Source organism: Giraffa tippelskirchi, chromosome 7 (genome assembly GCF_054371585.1).
Source record: "Giraffa tippelskirchi isolate mGirTip1 chromosome 7, T2T-mGirTip1v1.2.pri, whole genome shotgun sequence".
Lineage (NCBI taxonomy): Eukaryota > Metazoa > Chordata > Mammalia > Artiodactyla > Giraffidae > Giraffa > Giraffa tippelskirchi.
Genome location: NC_137281.1, coordinates 158906700 through 158929861, shown reverse-complemented (window position 1 = coordinate 158929861; position 23162 = coordinate 158906700). Strand labels below are relative to the sequence as shown.

Below are 23162 nucleotides of genomic sequence, written 5' to 3'. Positions count from 1 at the left end.
AAGATTTGGCTTCGGCACGTAAATAGCAAACGGGAGGGCTCCGTGTGCGCTGCTCAGGCCCGCATGCTCTGTAAACATCAGCTTTGTCTTCAGAAAGGGCTCTGGCTCTTTTCTAGCCAGGGGGTGACCGGAGCTGAGCGCCGCCTTGGGCTTTCTCATTCACAGCAGTGTTCTCGCTAGGCTGCTCTCCTCCTGCCAAAAGTCACCAGAAGCCAGCTGGTGGAGGTGCCCCGGAGCCTTCCGCGTTAGGAAGTCTGCTTGTGATGCTCTGGGCTCCGTCTGCGGCTTCTCACCCCCAGCTTTTGCTGCCCCAGGGACCCACACCCCGAATCCCGCCGGGGGCCTCTGTGCCATCCAGCCTGTCCGGCCTGGGGCGCAGGCGTGGTGTCTCTTGTCTCGGTGCTGTGGGAGAACAGTGGAGTTTCTGGAGAGAAAATAGGAACCAGCTATCTCTTTTCTCCTGGGGCTTAGTTTTGCTGGAGACACAAAGTGATTCCTTCCCCCAGAAAACCTGGGGCAAGGTGATAATTGCAGATCCTTACTGCGTGCTTACACTGGGCCTCCTGTTTCACATGGATTTAGTCTCCAAAGGGTCCTCAGGCTTCACATGTAGCCATTTAAGCTGTAAGGTAGGTGTGATGAATAGCCCCATCATTCAGACGAGGAAAGCGGGCTGGAAAGGTAAATTGCCCAAGATCTGAGAGCAAGTGGAAGAATCAGAATAGAATTTTAATTCCCTGAGTTCTAAGGCCCCGTGACATCTTACTTCAAAGTTCTGTCAAGCGTTCAGGAAGAATGGGCAGGGAAGTCTCGAGGGCCCAGTACAAACAGAGGCAAAAATCCAGGAATGTGTCTTTCCTGTTGCCTCAGAGCAAAATTCCAAAAAGTAACTTCTGGAATTTTCTTAGAGTAACAGGGTGGAGTGTCAAATTGGATAACAGCCACTCCATATAGTTTATCAGAGGCAGGGGACACAGACAGACAGACAGACACACGCATAAGATACAGCATAACTCAAAAAAGGCAATTACTTTACATCTAAAGTGAAGGAATGGCTTAAACAGGCTTATTCAAGGCTTGAAAGTGAAAGTGAACGTTGCTCAGTCATGTCTGACCCTTTGTGACCCCATGGACTATAAGCCCATGGAACTCTCCAGGCCAGAATACTGGAGTGGGTAGCCGTTCCTTCTCAAGGGGATCTTCCCAACCAGGGATTGAACCCAGGTCTCCCACACTGCAGGCAGATTCTTTACCAGTTGAGCCACAAAGGAAGCCCAAGAATACTGGAGTGGATAGCCTATCTCTTCTCCAGCAGATCTTCCCAACTCAGGAATTGAGTGGGGGTCTCCTACATTGCAGGCAGATCTTTACCAACTGAGCTATCAGGGAAGCCCCTCAGTTCAGTTCAGTTCAGTCACTCAGTTGTGTCCGACTCTTTGAGACCCCATGGACTGCAGCACGCCAGGCCTCCCTGTCCATCACCAACTCCCGGAGTTTACTCAAACTCATGCCCATCGAGTCAGTGATGCCATCCAACCATCTCATCCTCTGTCGTCCCCTTCTCCTCCTGCCTTCAATCTTTCCTAGCATCAGGGTCTTTTCAAATGAGTCAGTTCTTTGCATCAGGTGGCCAAAGTATCCCCTATTCAAGGCTTATTTGAATATTACTTCTTGAGTACCTGAGAACTTTGTTCTAATTTTAGTGTTCTAGCCTTCAAAACCCAGAATAAGGAGACCACTGTAATAAGATTCACACTACTGCTAACACTTTGCGTTGGAAGCATACAGTTGACTGGTTTCCCCCACATTTCCCTTGAACCCCTCCAGAACCAGGCTTGGTGATGTTACGTGAGTCTGAGGATGCCTGGGTGAAGGTGGTGGTATTGGATTGGAGCCTCCTCTTCCTGCTTTGCTCTCAAGCTCTTTAGATGATGGGAATGTCCCCTGAGCACAGTCCTGACCTAAGCGGTGGAGCAGATCCTCTTTAAAAGCTGGTGGAAGGGGTGCAGCACTTGTTAAGGTTAATAAGATGCCAGCTCTGCAGATTCAAAGCCTCATTGTGTCTCCCTGTGGCTGCAATGCACTTCTTTCTGAGATATTCAAACTAAAAGATAATCGGCTTCCTTGACAGTAATCAGGCAACTGGGAGACAGTGAAGCCAGAGCCATAAATGTTTCTATAAATTACCAGAATATTTCCAGGTGTCACCATAATCCTGCAGGAATTGGAGCTGTATAGACACCTTTATTCCTTTTTAACAGGGCTGTGTTAACATAAATCAGATTATTCTAGAGGGAAATGCTGACAGAATGATTTTGTCCGAGTCCCTGAAAACACCCGAAAAAAGTTCTGAGATTTTTTTTTTTGCACAATTAAATAGAAATCATGGTGAGTAAAAGAAAAGCAAGATTAGAAGGCTTGCCTGAATAGTCATTTAAAAAATAGAAGCTATAATTTAGATGATTTGTGATAAGAGGTTCGAATGATTCTGACTGGGAAACTGAACAGGAAAATAACCAGGTGACTCAATACTCAAAGGCAGAAAGCAAGAGTGAGTCCTCCTGGCCCACAGGAGGCTGAGTGATGGACCAGCCGTCAGCATTATCGTTCCTGTGTCACATTCCCAGCATGCTAATAACCATGAGCCCAATAGCTCACTTCCTGCGTGGGTTTAGAGATAGGCCCCACTTCAGTTGCCCTATGTGACAGAATGTTAAGTTAGGTGACTAGCTAGACACTAGTTAGCGTAATATTGCAACACTCACTGGCGTGACTACCGACTAATGTAGAGTCTCCTCTCTGTATACTGTGTGTTGATGCTATACGCCTTTTTCTTCCAGCACCACTGTCTTCAGTCCTGTCAGAGAGAGTAAGCCAAATACTCACTAGTTACTCACATCACTGCAGAACTCTTGAGAATGCGGATGTTGGTGTTTTCGAAGCACTGTTTGAAACAACAAGCGAATAGATCTGGCTATTGGAGGATTATTTTGTGTTTACACATCCATTCCACCACCAAACCTTTATTTCGCACCTGAATCCAAGAATCCTTGGATTCTTGGTGCAAGAAGTGGGGTCGGTGGGGGGCAGGTCTCAGATGGTGTGGAGTTACCGGGAAAGAGAGAAAGAGACCCAGGCAGAGCTCAGCATCCCAGTCCACGTGAGAAGGAGCACACGGCCTCTCCTCCTCCAGTCCTGACTGTTTTCAGGCTTCTCAAGGCAGGGCTGTATGATCCAGGGGTACTTTCTGAGTTCGTCCTAGACCACCCATCCTCCTTAATGCGGAACATCCCTCACCCTAAGAAGGCAAATGCAGGAGACAGCCACAGTCCGTCCTGTGGAGGGGAGGGCCACAGGACGAGGCTGGATAGGAGAAGCTCTTTTCAAATCTAAAAAAGCCACGGCAAACCCTCCTTAGGTGCTCACTGTCCCTAAACCAGACACGCCGAAGATGTCTGATGTTTCTGAAATGGGTGGTACCATTTCCCACCAGAAATGCAATTCTAGATGACCACAGATCTCCTAAAATGTCATCTGATGAAATACATGTCATCTTATCAGATCCTGGAGACCTGGATCCTCTTGAAACTGTATACAGGGAGAGAAAGAAGAGACGCAAAGGAACGATGTTCTAAATTTTGTAGGGCCTTTAGAATGGAGCTCTCCTAAAACTCATGAAGTTCAGGGTGGGGATGAAGAAGCCTCTAGGAAGTCAGGTTCTTTGGTTCAGTACTCTAATTTCTCTGCCGCTTCATCACTCTCCCTCTCTCTTTTTAATATTTCTCACCAGGGTATGGGAATATTGCTCCAAGCACTGAAGGAGGCAAAATCTTTTGTATTTTATATGCCATCTTTGGAATTCCACTCTTTGGTTTCTTATTGGCTGGAATTGGAGACCAACTTGGAACCATCTTTGGGAAAAGCATTGCAAGAGTGGAGAAGGTCTTTCGAGTGAGTACTGCGTCTATTTAAACCCTAACCTCTGTGATCCAATTGGCTTTAGCCTGACAGGATCCAGAAGAAATTACCAGGGTTTTATGGTATCGTTCCCACTTTTAATGGGATAGTTCAATGTTGTGGTCATATTTTTTTATTGCGACCCATGGTAGTCACAGGTACAGTTCTTAATTCTTGTCTCTTGTCGGTCTCCCTGGAATCACAACACAAGAGGGTTAAGTGTGGATTTTCCAACACATATTTTGAAGACATGAGGCATACACAACTTCTTATTAAAGAAGGAAGATGTGTTTTTTAGTGTATTGGCAATAAAGTGGTGCTCAGTCGCTCAGTTGTGTCCAACTCTTTGCAACCCCATGGACTGTAGCCCACCAGGCTCCTCTGTCTATGGAATTCTCCAGGCAAGAATACTGAAATCAGTTGCCATTTCCTCCTCCAGGGGATCTTCCTGAACCAGGGATCAAACCCGAGTCTCCTGAGCTCTTGCATTGGCAGGCAGATTCTTTATCGCTGTGCCACCTGGGAAGCCTGGCAATAAAGTAGAGAATTACAAACCTATCCATTTTGTTATTGGAGCTTCTGCTCTCTGTTTTATTTCCAAGCCCAGCGTCTTTAGGCTGATCCTGGCTTCTAAGACCTCTTCCAGACGCCTGCAATTTCCAGACATTGCTTTGTGCTTTGTATCTGTCTCCTCCCGGCCCCTTCCTCTCTCTTCTCCCACAGCTGAGTGCTCCCTCAGCAATAGTCCACTCACATATTAACTCATACTAAAGTGTTGATGATTGCTATTGCCTTAGTGAGTTTTTCCTTTTGAGAAGGATCCCATGGACTCACCTTGAAACAAGGGACAAAAATCTCAGTGCAAGGGGTTTGTTTACTAGAGGTGGCATTCCTGGTATCAGTGACAGGCATGTGGAGGGATTGGCCTGGGGTTTCCAATGCCCTTTAGCTCACACTCGATCATATAATTGAACAGAACACTCGTTTTGTTTAGGAGTAAGATCATTTCTGCTCTCTTTCTCATCCCTTTACCTAATTCTCAAGTCGTTCAAACTTCCTTCAGGGAATTATTTCTTATGATGTCTTCGTATTTAAAAATGACAATTTGAACTCTTTATCAGAATCTGGAAATGATGGGCAGAAATAGGTCAGTGGTCAGTTCTAAGACTGAGCTTGTTTTCCCCTCTGAGACGAGAAATCATGACATAAGCTTCTCTTTAGAAGAATGTGAGGGAGTGTGCCCCTCGAGCAGTTTCATAAATTCTTCTTGAGTTGAGTGGAGAAATGAGGCACTAGAGCTGGCTTGGAGATGCCTTCTGTAAGCTCAGGGACTTTGGGTGAGCTGCCTCAGTTTGCGTGTGTGCTTGCTAACTCGCTTCAGTTGTGTCCAACTCTTTGCTGCCCCATGGACTGCAGCCCGCCAGGCTCCTCTGTCCATGGGGATTCTCCAGGCTAGAATACTGGAGTGGATTGCCATGCCCTCCTTCAGGGGATCTTCCAGACCCAGGGATCGAACCCAGGTCTCCTGCACTGCAGGCGTATTCTTTACCACTGAGCCACCATGGAAGCCCTTGCCTCAGTTTACTCATTGGCAAAATGGGGTGGAATTTGAATTTACTTTGTAAGGTCTTGGTGATGGTGAAATTAAATAATATATGGAAAAGAGCTTGGCATAGGGCCGGATACAGAGTTCAGGGCCACTGAGTGTCTGTCTCCCAAAGGGGGCACTTGTTGGCAAACCGGCCACCCGTTGGGATTTCATGAGTGGCTCGGTAACATAGCGGTCTTTCTGGAACCTTCCACAACCTTTGCTCCGAATTGCTGGCTGGCCACCCAGCCTCATTAGAGTGTGCACCTGGGCTCCGTGGTCACCATGGAAACCATCAGATGCTCGGGTCTTCCTACACCCAGACATGGCCCCCTTGTTTCCAAGGGCTGTTTTGAACTTCTCAGAGGTAGCCTGTTAGCCATGGCCTCATGGTTTCTGAGTTAGAGAAAAATGAATCTGGTGGCTTGAACACTCAGAAGAACAGAATTCAAGTGGAGAAATGTCTGATCTGGCGTTTTTATTTTTACATAGCTTCTCTAGATCTGAGTTTATTTGTGGAAAGGAAAGATCACACTACAAGCTTTCGAAATTCCCCCTTAAGTAAAAATAAACTTTGGAAACTGTATTCTAAATGAGGGAAGAGGTTGCAATCATTTTGACGACATCTGCTCCTGAATTTGGGGACTTAGTTCCCCTAATGAATCTCTTACTGTAAGTAGAGAGGACGGCTCTTCCCCTTAAAGCTGCATCTCAAATGGATCATTACCAAGACTCTGGGACAGAGCCTTCAGAATCTCATGTTTCATTTTATGCTGATGGCCCGCTCACTTCCTTGTGGTGCCATCAAAGACCGGGAGTCTTTCAGGAAGAAGCCGGCAGTATATTACTGAATTGGCAGCACACGATGTATGCCTTTGCAGAACATTGGAAGGTGCTGTGGATGGGTGTCTGAGTTCCAGGAGGACTATGACCACACTTGCTCAATCTACAAACAAGCGATTCTGCTGCAGTTCACTTGCTGTGTGCAGTTTTGGTAGAAAGTCTCAAAGTTCTTGGCTATTCATTTGAACTACATCTAAAAGGCCACTTACTCTTGAAAAGTGAAAGTGTTAGTTGCTCAGTCGTGTCTGAGTCTTTGTGATCCCAAGGACTGCAGCCCGCCAGGCTCCTTGGTCCTTGGGATTTCCCAGGCAGGAATACTGGAGTGGGTAGCCATTTGTTTCTCTGGCGGATCTTCCCAACCTAGGGATCGAACCTGGGTCTCCTGCATTGCAGGTGGATTCTTTGCCATCTGAGCCACCAGGGAAGCCCTATTTTGATAACTAAGAATTGTATAAACCAACAAAGCTTGGGGTTGTGAATTTTTGGTTCCCATGAGGATGGTTTATGTATTTTTCACTTGCTCCATGATTTAGTCTTTTCCTTCACCCGGTATGTTTTCTCTCAGCTCTTGTGAAGAGAGGATTTTTAGTGGAGTAAAGGTAAAATATACCATCTAGGTGCCTAGATTCTGAGGTGACATGGTTTGGATTCTTTTATTCCATTCCAGGTCTGAGGCTCATTTTAAAGAATTGTTGAGTTATTGTATTAATATTATGTAGAAATGCCAAAAGCATTCTTAAATATCTGACTGTTGGGGGTTTTATGGGGTGAATAAACGAAAACTCTTTTTTTCCCCTCTGGAGTTACGAACTAATTGAGAAATAGATACAGAAGTCAAATGGAGATTAAAAGCCCAACTTTCTTGCTAATAAGCTCATCAGAGAATGTAGTTTTAGCTTTGATGCCAGAAGGACTTACTATTTTCACCCTGATTTAGGAGGATTTGTGTAACAAATTAGTACAAACGTAGACACTTAAGGCGGCACTGGTTTATTATATCACTGTTGTGTAGGTAAGACATCAGGGCAGGCTTGGGAAAGGTTCTTGATCAGGATATCAAAGGCTAAACAGTCAGAGTGTCAGCCAGGCTGGGTTCTGGATCTGGGGAAGAATCTGCTTCCACACTCACTCAAATCTTGGCAAAGAATAAGTTTACATGGTTGTAAGACTGAGAATCCAGTTTCCTTGCTGGTCATAGGGTGGGGGCCATTCTCACCTTCGAGGTGGCATACAATCCTTGGCACAGGGCCCCTCATCTTTGAAGACAGCATGGAATCCTTCTTCTATCTCAATGACTTCCCCTCTGAACTCTCCTGTCAGCTGGAGAAAGCACTGTGGATTAAGAGCTCATGTGATTAGGTGTGAGTGTGTGTGAGTGTGTGTGTGTGTGTTAGTTGCTCAGTTACGTCCTCCTCTTTGTAACCCATGGACTGTAGCCTGCCAGGCTTCTCTGTCCATGGAATTCTTCAGGCAAGAATGGAGTGGATCGCCATTCCCTTTTCCAGGGACTCTTCCCAACCCAGGGATCAAACCCTGGGTCTCCTGCACTGCAGGCAGATTCTTTACCATCTGAGCCACCAGAGAAGCCCACAGTTAGATGAGAGATGAGATATCTCTCCTCATCTCTTAAGGTCAACTGTGCTGTGTAATGTAAGAGTCATGGGAGTGATCGCTCATCGTGGTCCAGGTTCTGGGGGTCCGGGTGCTGCATCTTTGGCCATTGCAGAGACACTGCCCCCACGCCATCTTGGTCTTTGGTACCACAGGCCTCCTTGGTGAGGGCAGGGTCTGCTCTACTTGCTGCACCAGAGAGAGCGAAACAGAGTGCAGTTCCCTTGAAGAAAGGTTTCAAACAAAAGAAACCTTTGAAGAAGGTTTCAAATAAGAGAAAAAAGGGGGCCGAGCTGAGGGAACTCAGCGCCTCCCGCCGAGCCCGCTGGGTGAGGGAACTCGGTCCCTCCCGCCGAGCCCGCTGGGTGAGGGAACTCGGTCCCTCCCGCCGAGCCCGCTGGGTGAGGGAACTCGGTCCCTCCCGCCGAGCCCGCTGGGTGAGGGAACTCGGTCCCTCCCGCCGAGCCCGCTGGGTGAGGGAACTCGGTCCCTCCCGCCGAGCCCGCTGGGTGAGGGAACTCGGTCCCTCCCGCCGAGCCCGCTGGGTGAGGGAACTCGGTCCCTCCCGCCGAGCCCGCTGGGTGAGGGAACTCGGTCCCTCCCGCCGAGCCCGCTGGGTGAGGGAACTCGGTCCCTCCTGCCGAGCCCGCTGGGTGAGGGAACTCGGCGCCTCCTGCCGAGTCCGCTGGGTGAGGGAACTCGGTCCCTCCCGCCGAGCCCGCTGGGTGACGGAACTCGGTCCCTCCCGCCGAGTCTGCTGGGTGAGGGAACTCGGTCCCTCCCGCCGAGCCCGCTGGGTGAGGGAACTCGGTCCCTCCCGCCGAGCCCGCTGGGTGAGGGAACTCGGTCCCTCCCGCCGAGCCCGCTGGGTGAGGGAACTCGGTCCCTCCCGCCGAGTCTGCTGGGTGAGGGAACTCGGTCCCTCCCGCCGAGCCCGCTGGGTGAGGGAACTCGGTCCCTCCCGCCGAGTCTGCTGGGTGAGGGAACTCGGTCCCTCCCGCCGAGTCTGCTGGGTGAGGGAACTCGGTCCCTCCCGCCGAGTCTGCTGGGTGAGGGAACTCGGTCCCTCCTGTCGAGCCCGCTGGGTGAGCCCCTGTCTGGCTGCACATGGCGTGAGGCCCAGGAGTGTTTCTCTGGCTGGCGTTCTTCTACGTGGAACGTGAGGCCAGGAAAGTGGGCCTTGCCCCCGTGCTGATTGACAGAGGGTTAAAAATTCGACACAGCTTACACAGCGAGAAGCCTGGAGCGAGGTTGGTTCAGGCTTCAGGCATCCTTTTCTCAGGAACACGTGAAGGATTCTGGTGCGAGTTCCCGAGTGTGGAATTTTTTCCCCCACACCGCCAAGGACTTCTCTGATACCAGCTCGGTGTCTTACAATTCAGCTCAAGTCTGGCGCTGTCTACCTGGACTCAGCATCCGGTCCCACAGGCTAGGGGCTCAGTCCCCCAGGCCTGCTCTCAGCCTTAGATGCCAATAGCGAGTCCAGCTTGTTTCTGTGCTTCTGGTGAGTGGAGGTTCATGAATCAGAGGTTCCCCCCAACCCCTTCCTTCCTTGGGTTCAGTTAGTTTGTTAGAGTGGCTTAGAGAAGTCAGGAGACCAGCTTACTCACTAGACTACTGCTTTATCACCAGGGGTATTTAAGGGTGTGGATCAAAAGTGAGATGGAGAGATACACAGTGCAAGGTCCAAAATCAGTGGCGCTTCCCCAGGGGATCTGGGGCCTGGCCTGGTGGCATGTGGAGTGTTCTGGTTTACCAACCTGGAAGCCTTCTGTATCTCCTCCATTTTGAATTTTTATTGCAGTTTCATCCCATGGGTGTGATTGATTCAGTCGTTGGCCATTGGCGATTGATTCAATTTCCAACCCCTCTCCTCCTCCTGGAAATTAGGAGTTGGGGGTGCTGCTGAAAGTTCAGCCCTCTGTTCCTGGTTGGTTTCCCTGGTAACCAACTCCCATCCTTAGATGACCCCAAAGCCACTTCATTAACATAACAAAAGAAGCTTTTTGGCTCTCAGGAAATTCCTGGGGTGTTAGGAGCCCTGTGCCAGGAAAGACCACAACCAAACACATCTTTCTTATTCTGAATCACAATATCACACGCACATCCCCAGGTTTGCTCTCTTTCTGATCTGGTTTCCTGGGCACATTAGCTTTTCATCCACAGACTTATTACCACATGGTTTGCAAGATGGCTGTCTCAGGACCAGATAGCATATTTTCATTCAATCACATTAAAAAATTAATTTTTTGAGATATGGTCGATATTGTTGTTTAGCTGCTAAGTTGTGTCTGACTCTTTGTGACCCCGTAGACTGTAGACCGCCAGCCTCCTCTGTCCATGGGCTTTTTCAGGCAAGAGTACTGAAGGGGGTTGCCATTCCCTTCTCCAGGGGATCTTCCCGACCTGGGGATGGAAACCATGTCTCCTGCATTGGCAGGCAGATTCTTTACCACTGAGCCACCAGGGAAACCCCTTGATTCTGTCAGAGGAGGTTAGTTTATGTTAGTTTATGATGGTCACAAACACCAGCAGCTTACTCCTACCCCCTCCAAGGCTGCTGCTGCCTGGCCATTTCTCCAGACGTGAGGGGATTTTTTAGGGGAGCAGACATGACTTTGCTCTTCAGAGCTTTGGCCTCCAGTCACAACCCACTGGCTTGAACAAGTCACCTGCTCCACCCACATGGAAGAGGGCCTGGAATGCACTGTTTGATCTCCAGGAAGGTGAGGAAAGGGAAAGGGAAGTCGCTCAGTCGTGTCCGACTCTTTGCGACCCCGTGGACTGTAGCCTACCAGGCTCCTCCGTCCATGGGATTCTCCAGGCAAGAATACTGGAGTGGTTTGCCATTTCCTTCTCCAGGGGATCTTCCCGACCCAGGGATCGAACCCAGGTCTCCCGCATTGGAGGCAGACGCTTTAACCTCTGAGCCACCAGCAGGAAGGTGAGGGGGTGGGTAAATTGATGAGTCATGTCATGTGCAGATTCTCTGGGACTACCTGTTGGCCCCATAGGGTGACAGGCATCCCTGGGATTTAGATGCAGGTGGCCTATGGCTCACTCTTTGGGGACCACATCTCTAGTGATGCTCCTATCACATCCAACAAAGGTGGAGCCCATGATTTGTTAAGTGACTTGCCTAAAACCACACAGAGTTGAGTGAGTGAGCCTGGACTTGGGGCGATTTGTAAATATTTATATAACATAAGGAAAGCCTGTTGGCTCAACAGTAAAGAATCCGCCTGCCAATGCAGGAGACATGGGTTCCATCCCTAGTTTGGAGAGATCCCCTGGAGAAGGAAATGGCAACCCACTCCATTCTTCTTGCCTGGAGAATCCCATGGACAGAGGAGCCTGGTGGGATACAGTCCGTGGAGTTGCAAGAGTCGGCCACGACTTAGTGACTAAACAACAACATACAGAGTGAAAGTAATTCTTCCTCGGTTTCCAGCCGGAGTCTGAGCAGTTAGCAAGGAAGGAAGATTACTTGGGATTGAGCAGGGCTGACCTTGGTTCCAAAGCAGCTTTTGGAAGAGGCAGGCCTCTCCCTCCCCAGCTGTGGGCTGGCTCTTGGTGGGCTGGGCTGACTGTCACCTGATAGCATGCTGTAGGAAACTTGGTCAGATTTCGGACTGGATCTCATTTTCTTGCTCTGAGTTGGACTTTGGCCTCTGGTAAAGAGCCGCTGCTTCTTTTCATCTGGCTGATCCACAGGCTTTCCAATAGTACCTCTAAAACCAAGGGACACTTTTCTTCTTTGGCCTTTCCCTCCCAAGGAAACAGCAGAAATATTTATTTGTCTTTGGAACGAAAGGAGCTTGGGTGTAGCTGACAAATAACATGTTACCCTAGGCTTATCAATGCAGTGATAACTTGGGGACTTTAGAACCCGCCAAATGCTTAAGACAGGGTGATAACAGTTTCAATCTGGTAATGATGTTCAATTCGTGGGCGAATTAGTCACTTTGGGTTGGAGAAAGGGGCTGGTGATGAAAGCCAAGGGCTCCAGAGACCTCTGCCAGATGCCTGGCATGAATCAAGAAAAGGTTTTGAAGAACACCTGTGGCAGGGGGGCTTCTGTTTCAAACAGGGGTGTCTTTGAGCTAGTCCCCACAGCAGTGGGGTTGGCAAAATAATTATTACTTCAAGAAGATGCAAGCTCTTGTTTTGGGAACTGGATGCTATTCTCAGCTCTGTGGCTTCAACTATGATTCCCAGCTCTTGGCATTACTGGTGAAGATCACTGCAGTACTAGTTATGTGCACCAGCGTCTTGCCTAAATAGTCAGGGGAGCGGGGGAGGGCCAGATGCTGGTCTGAGAGTGCCTGACGGTGTGTGGGTGTTTGTGTGTGTGAACGTGTGTCTGTCTGCCTCTGTGCCTGTACTAGTGCATACCGTGTATATACTGCAGTCCTGAGAAGTAACCCAGCAGGACTAATGCTACATGGATGCTGTGCTGTGCTTAGTCGCTCAGTCGTGTTTGACCCTTTGCGACCCCATGGACTGCAGCCCACCAGGCTCCTCTGTCCATGGGATTCTCCAGGCCAGGATACTGGAGTGGGTTGCCATGCCCTCCTCCAGGGTATCTTCCCAACCCAGGGATCGAGCCCAGGTCTCCCACATTGCAGGCAGATTCTTTACTGTCTGAGTCACCTGTTACATGGATTTTGATCAGAGAGAAGACCCTGGTTTGAATGTGAACAGTTTGCTTTCTTGCTTTTCCTAAGCGGCTGGAAGGGGATGGGAGGTAAATGTTTTTTGAGGTTTATTCATTTATGTATGGCTGCACTAGGTCTTCGTTGTTGTGTGGGCTTTTCTCTAGCTGTGGTGAGCGGGGCTGCTCTCAGCTGCCGTGCCCGGGCTTTTCATTGCGGTGGCTTCTCCTGCTGCAGAGCAGGGGCTCCAGAGCATGTGGGCTCAGTAGTTGTGGCTCATGCACTTAGTTGCTCTGCGGCATATGGGATCTTTCTGGACGTGGGATCGAACCAGTCTCTCCTGCATTGACAGGGGGACTCTTTACCACTGAGCCACCAGGGAAATGCTGGTAATGGTTTTTAAAAGCACAGAAGTCATATATTTTTAAAGCTTTCTTGATTAGGTTCAGAACAGCTGAATTCATTTAAGAATATTGTCCCTAATGTTCACTTGGGACGAACTATATAAGTGACATCCACCAAACAGATGACACAGCATCTCTTAATGACAGCCATGACGAAGTTTGTCCATGATGGAAGAAAGTGAAAGTCACTCAGTCAGGTCCGACTCTTTGCAACCCCATGGTCTGTACAGGCTATGGAATTCTCCAGGCCAGAATACTGGAGTGGGTAGCCATTCCTTTCTCCAGGGGATCTTCCCAATCCAGGGATCGAACCCAGGTCTCCCTCATTGCAGGTGGATTCGTTACCAGCTGAGCCACCAGGGAAGCCCTTGTCCATGATGGTCCGGTGGTCCTTCTTCTCTCCCTTCCTCGATGCAGTCTTGCCCAGCCTCAGTTCTGTGGACATTTTGGGCTGGAAATGGTCTTGAGACCTGTCCTGTGCATTGTGGGTTGTTTAGCAGCTTCCCTGGCCTCACTAGATGTCAGTATCATCCGTGTCTCCAGTATGAGAGCCAATAATGTCTCCAGACATTATTAAATGTCTCCTTAAGGGCAAAACTGTCCCAGTTAAGAACCTTGACTCTGCTGGGATTTAAGGGATCAGGTGTGCCACAGGTCCCAGGGGACGTGTCCTGGCCCCCTGACTGAATCTTCCTCGTGAGCTCTGGGGTCTCCAGTCATGGTCCTGTCTGGTTCTTCAGGGCCAGTGGTGTTCCCACTCAGAATTCTCTTCTCTCACATGGGTCCTTAAAGAGAGATTTAGAAACTTTATACTCTGGAAATGAGATTGTTGTCTGTGTGCTGAGTCATGTCTGACTCTTTGAGACCCCAAGTGCTGTAGCCCGCCAGGCTCCCCTGTCCATGAGGACTCTCCAGGCAAGAATACTGGAGTGGGTTGCCATGCCCTCCTCCGGGGGATCCTCTCGACCTAGGGATTGAACCCAGGTCTCCTGCTTGGCAGGTGGGCTCTTTACCACTGGCATGACCTGGGAAGCCCAGAAATAAGATCATTCTAGCTAATAAGGGAACATGCCTGGAGGCTTGATTCCGATGATCTATCCTAAAGATAGTTGGTTCCACTATTCTTCAGCAGGCAAACCATCTCAGCACTATCTCTGGCTAGCCCACTGGGGATTAATCTAATGTATGATTTTTCCTCTTTCTTGTCAATCTTTTATAACCTGCCAATGTCCCTTGGGTGTCTCCTGTTGCCATCTGAGATGAAAATTTTAATGACCTTTAAAATGAATCTTCACAGTTTCCTAAAACGGCAAGACTATCAAATTGCCTAAAATATAACTACTTAAAATACTGCCTGGATAATGTTTACCTTTTAAACATTTTTAAGGTAGCTTTAACAGAGTGTTTTTTTGTCTTTCTGGCAAACTTTGATCACAGGAAGCTTCTGGGAATCTGACTGCTACTTTGGGATGGGCATTCACTTACAAACTTCTGTATGCAGGGATCTTTGTAGGGAGACTTGTCATTTGTCCAGTGGGATTTGGTTGAGGCAGGCTGAGTATTGTGTAACTCAGTATGGAAGTCTGGAAATAAGGTGTGCATGTGCTTTGAGGATTTACTGTATGCTGGACACTGGGTGGAGAAGGCAATGGCACCCCACTCCAGTACTCTTGCCTGGAAAATCCCATGGACGGAGGAGCCTGGTAGGCTGCAGTCCATGGGGTCGCTAGGAGTCGGACATGACTGAGTGACTTCACTTTCACTTTTCACTTTTATGCATTGGAGAAGGAAATGGCAACCCACTCCAGTATTCTTGCCTGGAGAATCCCAGGGACGGCGGAGCCTGATGGGCTTCCATCTGTGGGGTCGCACAGAGTCGGACATGACTGAAGCGACTTAGCAGCAGCAGCAGCAGGACACTGGGTTGTGGGCTTTACCTAGAGTATGGTCTCAAGGTCTCAAAGTAAGCTCTACGGTTTTTCCAGTGGTCATGTATGGATGTGAGAGTTGGCCCATAAGGAAAGCTGAGCACTGAAGAATTGATGCTTTTGAACTGTGGTGTTGGAGAAGACTCTTGAGAGTCCCTTGGACTGCAAAGACATCAAACTAGTCAATCCTAAAGGAAATCAGTCCTGAATATTCATTGGAAGGATAGACGCTGAAGCTCCAATACTTTGGCCACCTGATGCGAAGAACTGACTCACTGGAAAAGACCCTGATGCTGGGAAAGATTGAAGGCAGGAGGAGAAGGGGATGACAGAGGATGAGATGGTTGGATGGCATCACTGACTCGATGGACATGAGAGTTTGCACAAGCTCCAGGAGTTGGTGATGAACAGGGAGTTCTGATGTGTTGCAGTCCATGGGGTCGCAGAGTCAGACATGACTGAGCGACTGAACTGAACTGAGGTTCTCAAGGGATCATTCTTACCTTCTTAATTATGAGATTGGAAAGCTTGAACTGGTTCTGTGAGCTCCCCAAGATCACTCAGTCCATAAGCGATGGCAGAGATTCCAAACCAAATCTCCCATCCCAATGAGCACGCGTAGACTTTGCTTTCCCACCATCCTTCCTTCCCTTTTTCTCTTGTAAGGTAGGGGTAGTGTCTGATGGTTCAGAAGAGTCTTTCGTGAAAGCTTTAGTAAGACCTGGGGATAGATAAAGATGGCTAGTTGAGAGAAAAGCTAATATTAGCCTTGTCTTTACCTGCAATCAAAGGGTTTTGGTTTTCCAGCTTTATCTCATCTGTGGACCCTTTGAATTGGCCTTTTGCCTCAGATTCTTCTCTCTGCACTGGCTCTAGCTCCTGAATCTGGCTCTTTATTGTCAGGCATCTCTTGCTTGGTGTTCTCTTCTCCTGCAGATTAATCTAGGCCTGAAGCCCCCTTGCTCATGTCTGCTGTGTGATTAATGTGAAGGTGAACTTGTAGAAGAGGGCCTTGTACTGTCCTGGTGCCTGACTGGTCTGGGCCCACCTCTGCGAGCGGAGTTGCCAGGCAGACTGCATTCTCCACTCTTCCATTCATTTCTGTACTGTGTGCAACCCACTCGATGTTGACAGGAAGAGGAACAGGCAGCTCTAAGCTCAGCTTCTTGGCAGATGGTCTTGTCTTCCTAAGACAACTCTCCTTTTTCTGATTCATCAGATTGCCTCAGTGGTTTTGAGAACCTGGAGTTTGAGGGCATCAATGTCAAGATTTTAATTCCCACTGGGGATTTAACTCAGTCTTAAACTCATGGAAGGGCTTCCCTGATGCTCAGTGGTAAAGAATCCACCTGCCAGTGCTGGAGACACAGGAGACATGGATTCGATCCCTGGTTTGGGAATGCTCCCTGGAGAAGGAAATGGCAACCCACTTCAGAATTCTTGCCTGGGAAATCCCATGGACAGAGGGGCCTGGTGGGCTACAGTCCATGGGGTCACTAAAGAGTCAGACACGACTTAGTGACTAAACAAGGACAAACTCCAGGAAAGTGATGAAAGAAGTTCTTCCTAAACCACCCTCCAATCGAGGAAAGTCTCTGGAATGTTTGTATGGGTATTCCTTACCCACTGGGTCTTGCCCATGAAAGAGATGGTCACTTCCTAGAATCCCAGGGATTTTGTGAAGAAAACATTTTGTTATTTGCTTATTTTCTTGGCCAAGTCACGCAGGAGGCAGGATCCTAGTTCCCCGATCAGGGATCAAATCTGGGCCCCCTGCATTGGACAGTCTTAACCTCTGGGCCACCAGGGAAGTCCCACGAAAACATTGTATATCTTTGCATTTTGAAAGTACTGACAGTCTAGTAGTGCCTTAGTGTGTATGGTAACTGGTTTTTAAAACTTCCAGGCACTTCTGAATTATGAATTTAATCCAAGAATTTTATTAGTACTCATATTTTTATTAGTATCATAAAACCAGCCGAATAGGTGGATAATTTCCCATGTTCACCCTTCATCATCGATTTTCACAGGATGGTTTGGGTCTTTGGAGGACACTCATACAATAGAATAATAATCCTTTACTCTTTTATAGATTTCTCCTCTTTTTTAATATTACATTTATCAATATTAAAAAAACACCTTTTTTCTTTTACACTTAGCCTCATGCTAGTTCTGTGAACCAAGCAAGTAATAAAACGCCCTAGAATAGCTTCTGACAAGTTGTTGTTCAGTCACCAAGTCATGTCTGACTCTGCGACCCTGTGGACTGCAGCATGCCAGGCTTCTCTGTCCCTCACTACCTCCCGGAGTTTGCCCAAGTCCATTGAATCGATGATGCCATCCAACCATCTCATCCTCTGTTGCTCTCTTCTCCTTCTGCCTTCAATCTTTCACAGCATCAGGGTCTCTGACAAATTAGGCTCCTAAAAATTGAGGGATGCTATGGTTGACCCAAGTCTACCCAGTGCAGAGCAGGGTGTGCGGTCTGTGACTGGTATGTCAGTGGTCATTGATAAATTCCAAGGCGCTTTAGAGCTTCTTGCTTTAGGAGAGGGAGAGTGTTTAGGATATGTCATTATTGAGGGGTGTGCCGGTGCTCTGAACCTTAATCCCAAAGAGGCTGCTCCCTTGGGGGTGACAGCATGCTAGCTATGGTATAGTCACCCTGCTGAGCAGGCTCTGATGGCTTTGAGTAAGAAAGGGAACTGCCTGGATTGATGGAGCCCAGGAAACGTACATTCTTGTTAGAGGAAGTACACTTTGTATTTTGGGGGAGAAAATACTTGAAATTTTATTGATATTTTCTGAGAAGAGCTGCGTTTATGCATCGTAGCATTTTGACTTAATGATTTTGTGATCTATCTTGAAAGTTTACTGCTGAATTTAGTCTCTTGCTAAGACAGAGCCTGTGGTTCTCACCCTGTGGATGGCAGTTCCCTGAATCTTTCCTTGCATCAAGCATTGTTGGTAGAGAGAATAATGCTGTGCTCAGCTGCTCAGTCATGTCCAACTCTTTGAGAATCCATGGACTGTAGCCCGCCAGGCTCCTCTGTCCATGGAGATTCTCCAGGCAAGAAAGCTGGAGTGGGTTGCCATGCCCTCCTCCAGGGGATCTTCCCAACTCAGGGATCAAACCCAGGCCTCTCTCAGTACAGGTGAATTCTTTATCCTCTGAGCCACCAGGGAAGCCCAAGAATACTGGAGTAGCCTATCTCTTCTCCAGGGGATCTTCCTGACCCAGAAATTGAACTGGGGTCTCCTGCATTGTAGGCAGATTCTTGATCACTTGAGCTACCTGGGAAGCCCAGATAGAATATGTGTCCTTTAAACACATATTGGCTTTTCCCAAATGTATTCAGAGGGGTGAAAAGAAAGTCAAAGTGTTAGTCGCTCAGTCATGTCTGACTCTTTGCGACCCATGGACTGTAGCCCACCAGGCTCCTCTGTCCATGGAGACTCTCCAGGCAAGAATGCTGGAGTGGGTTGCCATGCCCTTCTCCAAGGGATCTTCCCAACCCAGGGATCGAACTCAGGTCTCCACCACTGCAGGCGGATTCTTTACCAGCTGAGCCACCAGGGAAGCCCAAGAATACTGGAGTGGGTAGCCTATCCCTTCTCCAGAGGAGCTTTCCGACCCAAGGATTGAGCCCTGGTCTCCTGCTTTGCAGGCAGATTCTTTACCATCACCAGGAAATCAGGTAATCAGTAATCCACTTAAGTTCATTTAAAAATATGATTCCTGGATTCATAGTTCCTTTTTTTTTCTTTATATATTTTCATAATCAGTGGCACCCAATGTCCTATTAATGTGTGGGAATTGAGGATTTTTTTTTTTTTAATATTTACAAGGGATTCCCAGCATCAGAAAAGCTGACTTCAAAAGTAGAGAGCAGCCTGTCTTCTCAGATCAGCATGTTTCCATGGAAGTAACAGTTTTGTCCTGGCCGCAGGCACTCCATGGAGTTACAGGTTTGTCCTGGCCGCAGGCACTGTTTCAAAGAAGGTCTCTTTTCACTTAAGGTGACCCCAAGAGTATGTTGGATTCTTTAGCACCTCCTTCAACTTTTTCTTTATGCCTGTTTTGTTCTATTATGGTAAAATATATATAACATAAAATTTGCCATTTTAACCATTTTTTAAAATTAATTAAAAGAAATTTATTGGCCACACCACACAACCTGCAGGATCTTAGTTTCCCGACCAGGGATTGAACCCACGCCCCGTGCTGGGGAAGCTCAGAGTCTTAACTGCTGGGCCACAGAGGAAGTCCCCCATTTTAACCGTTTTTAATGGACAGTTTGTTGGCATTAAGTGCATTCATCCTGTTGTACAGTCATCACCATCTGTCTCTACTATAACTGAAACTCCCAAACTGAAACTCTTTGCCCATAGAACAGTAACTCCTTGTTCTCCCCAACCCCTTAGCAATCTCTACTGCACTTTCTTTCTCTATGAATTTGGCTGCTCTAGAAACTCACAAGGGAATTGCACAGTACTTGTCCTTTCCTGACCAGTTTATTTCACTTAACATCATGTCTGTAAGGATTCATGCATGTTGTGGCGTATGTCAGCCTTAGCTTCCTTTTTAAGGCTGAATGTGTTCCCCTGTAGATATGGACCATGTTCTGTTTATCCAGTCATCCGTGTGTCGATGGGCTCTTGGGTTGCTTGACCTTTCAGCAACTGGGAATAATGCCCCTTTGACCGTGGATGCGCAAGTATCCGTTGGAGGCCCTGTTTTTCATTCCTTTGGGTGTACACCCCGGGATGGGATGGCCGGACCGTGTGGGGATTCTGTGTTTTATTTTGCGGGAGCTGCACTCCGTTCCCTTCCCACCAGCGATGAAGAAGGCTTGCAGCGGCTGCCCTTCTTCACCAGCCCTTGCTCTTTCCTTTTTCTTTAATTTTATGGGCCACAGAGACAATGTGCTGACGTGCTGGTTGTCCCCTTCAGTCCTTGCGTGACGGACAGAGTGGACAGGCTGGGCCCTGCCCGCCTCCCTCCCTCCTGCCCCCCCCAACCCTCCCCTCTGCTGCATCTCCCTCCCCGCGCGTGTCCCCCAGCACCCCCGCCTGGGCCTCTGCAGGCTGCTGACACCTGGTTTCTGCCTGGCCCTGCTGCTCTGAAAGCCTTGCCTTCACCTCATAGGGATTCAATCTCCAGCTGCCCACTGTGCCCGCTCCTTCATACCTGTCGCCAGGTCAGCTGTGAAATCAGTAATCACATAAGGCCTCCTGTGTTCTCCGCATGGCGGGGGTATATGACAGTGAATACAGACAGTCCCTTCTCCCAAGGAGGAAACACATGGATGAAGACCAGTGTTCATCATGAGGCCAGGGCCGGGCAAACGGCCTTGGAAGTCATTCAGCCTCAGGGCATAAACCTTGAGCTGTCACTTAACAGCCGTGTGACCCCAGGCGGTGCCTCAGGTTCCTTGTTTGAAAAATGGAGATTAAAAACAGGAGCTACTGCTTTGGGCACCTAGTTGACCCATGAGAGCAATGCCTGGCATCCAGGTAGCACTGAGTAGATGTTACTTACTGCTTAGCTTCGGGAGCTCAGGGTGGGGCCTTGTGAATTCCAGCTTGTGTATTTGACATCACACATCTTCAGTGATGCACCTGTCTTGTGTAGCTAATGGATTATTCTCTTTAATTAAAATATAAAGGCTTTGAAGCTAAGGGATACTCTGCCTTTGTTGTACTTTTCTTCTTTTTTTGTGGGATCTTTGCTTCCTAACCAGGGATTGAACCCAGGCGCCCTGCCGTGGAAGCGCAGAGTTCTAACCACTGGACTGCCAGAGGAGTCTCCTCTGCCTTTCTCTGTCTGCTTCTGGCACCTGCCGGGTTCTAAATGCTTTGCCTGTGTAGTCACTCAGTCGTGTCCAACTCTTTGTGACCCCATGGACTGTAGCCCGGCCAGGCTCCTCTGTCCATGGGATTCTCCAGGCAAGAATACTGGCATGGGTAGCTATTTCTTTCTCCAGGGCATCTTCCTGATCCCGGGATTGAACCCAGATCTCCTGCATTGCAGGTGGATTCGGAGTGGTTGCCATTTCTTTCTCCAGGGGATCTTCCCAAACCCAGGGATCGAACTCTCATCTCTTGCATCTTCTGCATTGGCAGGCGCATTCTTTACCACTGAGCCACCTGGGAAGTGCTTTCGAGGCATTCAATAAGTACATATTGATGGTGAATTGGAAAGAGAAACAAACAGATTCCTTTCCACACGCCCAATGTGTTCAATCTATGCAGCAGCCCCGACAAACCCGACTGAAGAAGGGAGGCTCACTAAGGCGGCCTTCAGCACTACCCTTTGAGGGATGGACGTGGAGGTGGGTGGGGCTAGGGAAATGAAGTGGATGAGCAGTAACAGACAAACGGACTCTGATGGACAGGAGGAGCTGGGCCTGGGACAGAGCTCCGGGCATCAGTTATTACCTTTGGAGGAAAAGATGCCCTGGCCATGAATCGGCAAAGGAAGAATCCCGACGGTCTGAGCGAGCTCCTGCCATTCATCTGAGTGAGGGGGGAGGTTGTGCATTTCACTAGTTGCAGCTGCTTAGGCAGATGTGTCCATGGTATTCCACCATGGAACACGGAGAGATGCGGGCGAAAAGAAAGTCAAAGAAGGAAAATGAATTTATTTTAGCTACACGTTGGTTGCCTCTTCGCTTGCATGTGCTCTTACTAGATCTAGGACCCACAGGGCCATACATATTTTTTATAAAGCATCAAGGAGTTCCAAGACGTTCCTCCCCAAAGATACCTGGCTCTTCAAATATCAACTGGGGACCCCCTGGAAGGTGGGTTTTGCTCTGCAGCTGTTCAGAGACTGCGTTCTTGCCACCAGGGCTCCACTTAGACTGAGCAGTGTCCCTTGGGTTAGGTTTTTTCCAATCCTTAGCAGAAGTGAATTTTACTGTAAACAACATCAACACTATTTCTACTGAGCCTGGGGAATGGTTGAAGGGCTCGTGTTAGATTGTTATTATTCATATTTGGCTGTCTCCCCATCCCCATTCCGCCCCCACCTCGCTTCTGGCTCACGGTTGAATAGATACAGATGAACGTGATCGGCATTTCGTATCAGTTACCGGGGTCTTCCCTTGCAATTTGATCAACGCTTTGCACTTTAGTTTGAACACTTAGAAACAGAAATCTTGAGCATGCAGTTAAAAAAAAAAAGCAAAGGAATTTATGTATGATTTTTAAGGATAGCACGGGATAGCACAGAAGCGTCTGTGTGATTATTTTTTTTCAAAATGAATTGTATCAAGGACGGTAACAGAGTTGGCACCAAAACTAACAAGAAAGCAAACATCAACATTTGAAACAAAATGCATGCCATCTAAGTGCCATATGGTATGCTGGCAGTGATAGCACCATTTTCTTTCTGGCTTTCATCCTTTTCTTGACATTGCTGTCTGCTTCTTGCCTCTGCTGCTCTTTAAAAAGAAGTCTCAGTCGTCCTTAGCCCTTTGATTCTGTATGTCTGGTGGGGTCTTTCTCTCCTACCTTCCTTTTGGAGGCTTGTCAACCTTTCCTCCAGGGTAGGAGACCTGTCCAGATGGCCGGATAAACATGTGACACCTGCTTCTAGGAGCCTCTCCTGGGGGTAGTCGGAGGGTTAGATGAGACCGCTCTCTGCCTGAAAAATGGGCATGCTGCTTTCTGTCTCTTTTCTAGTGTTTTAAAAAGTGATCACGTCTTTAATGCTATTTTAAGAAATATCTTGAATTCAAATTCTCTCCCATTATTAGGGAAACAGCAACAGAAAAGGAATCACCAACCAGACTGTGAGAAAAGTTCATCTTGGTCAAATTGTTTTAAACAATGAGTGGAATAGGTGTGGGAGATTAAGGTACGAAATTCCGGTTCCAAACTAAGAGTCATGGAGATGAAATGTACAGCAGGAGGAATATAGTCAATAATATTGGACTGTCTCTGTGTGGTGACAGACGGTAGCTAGACAAGGTGCAGTGGTCACTTTGTAATATACAGAAATGTCGCACCACTGCATTGTGCACCGGGGACTAATATAAGTGTTGTAGGTCAGCTATGCTTCACAAATTCATTAAAAAATTTTTTTAAAGCTTTTCAAAATTAACATTCTATCTTAGAGTAAGTTCCTCGATGATGGTGTTTGGAGAGAATCTCTGCTTCCACAGGGGGA

The 23162-nt window shown here is 48.1% G+C and overlaps 1 protein-coding gene across 1 annotated transcript in view; it reads left to right on the top strand.

The window, feature by feature from the left end:
* The window catches only part of KCNK10 (potassium two pore domain channel subfamily K member 10), a 145166-nt gene that overhangs the window by 95224 nt on the left and 26780 nt on the right, over window positions 1–23162 (top strand). The window contains exon 4 of the mRNA XM_081510321.1: window positions 3791–3951. Within this exon, the coding sequence (XP_081366447.1) occupies window positions 3791–3951 (161 nt within the window). The remainder of the gene's footprint in view (window positions 1–3790; window positions 3952–23162) is intronic.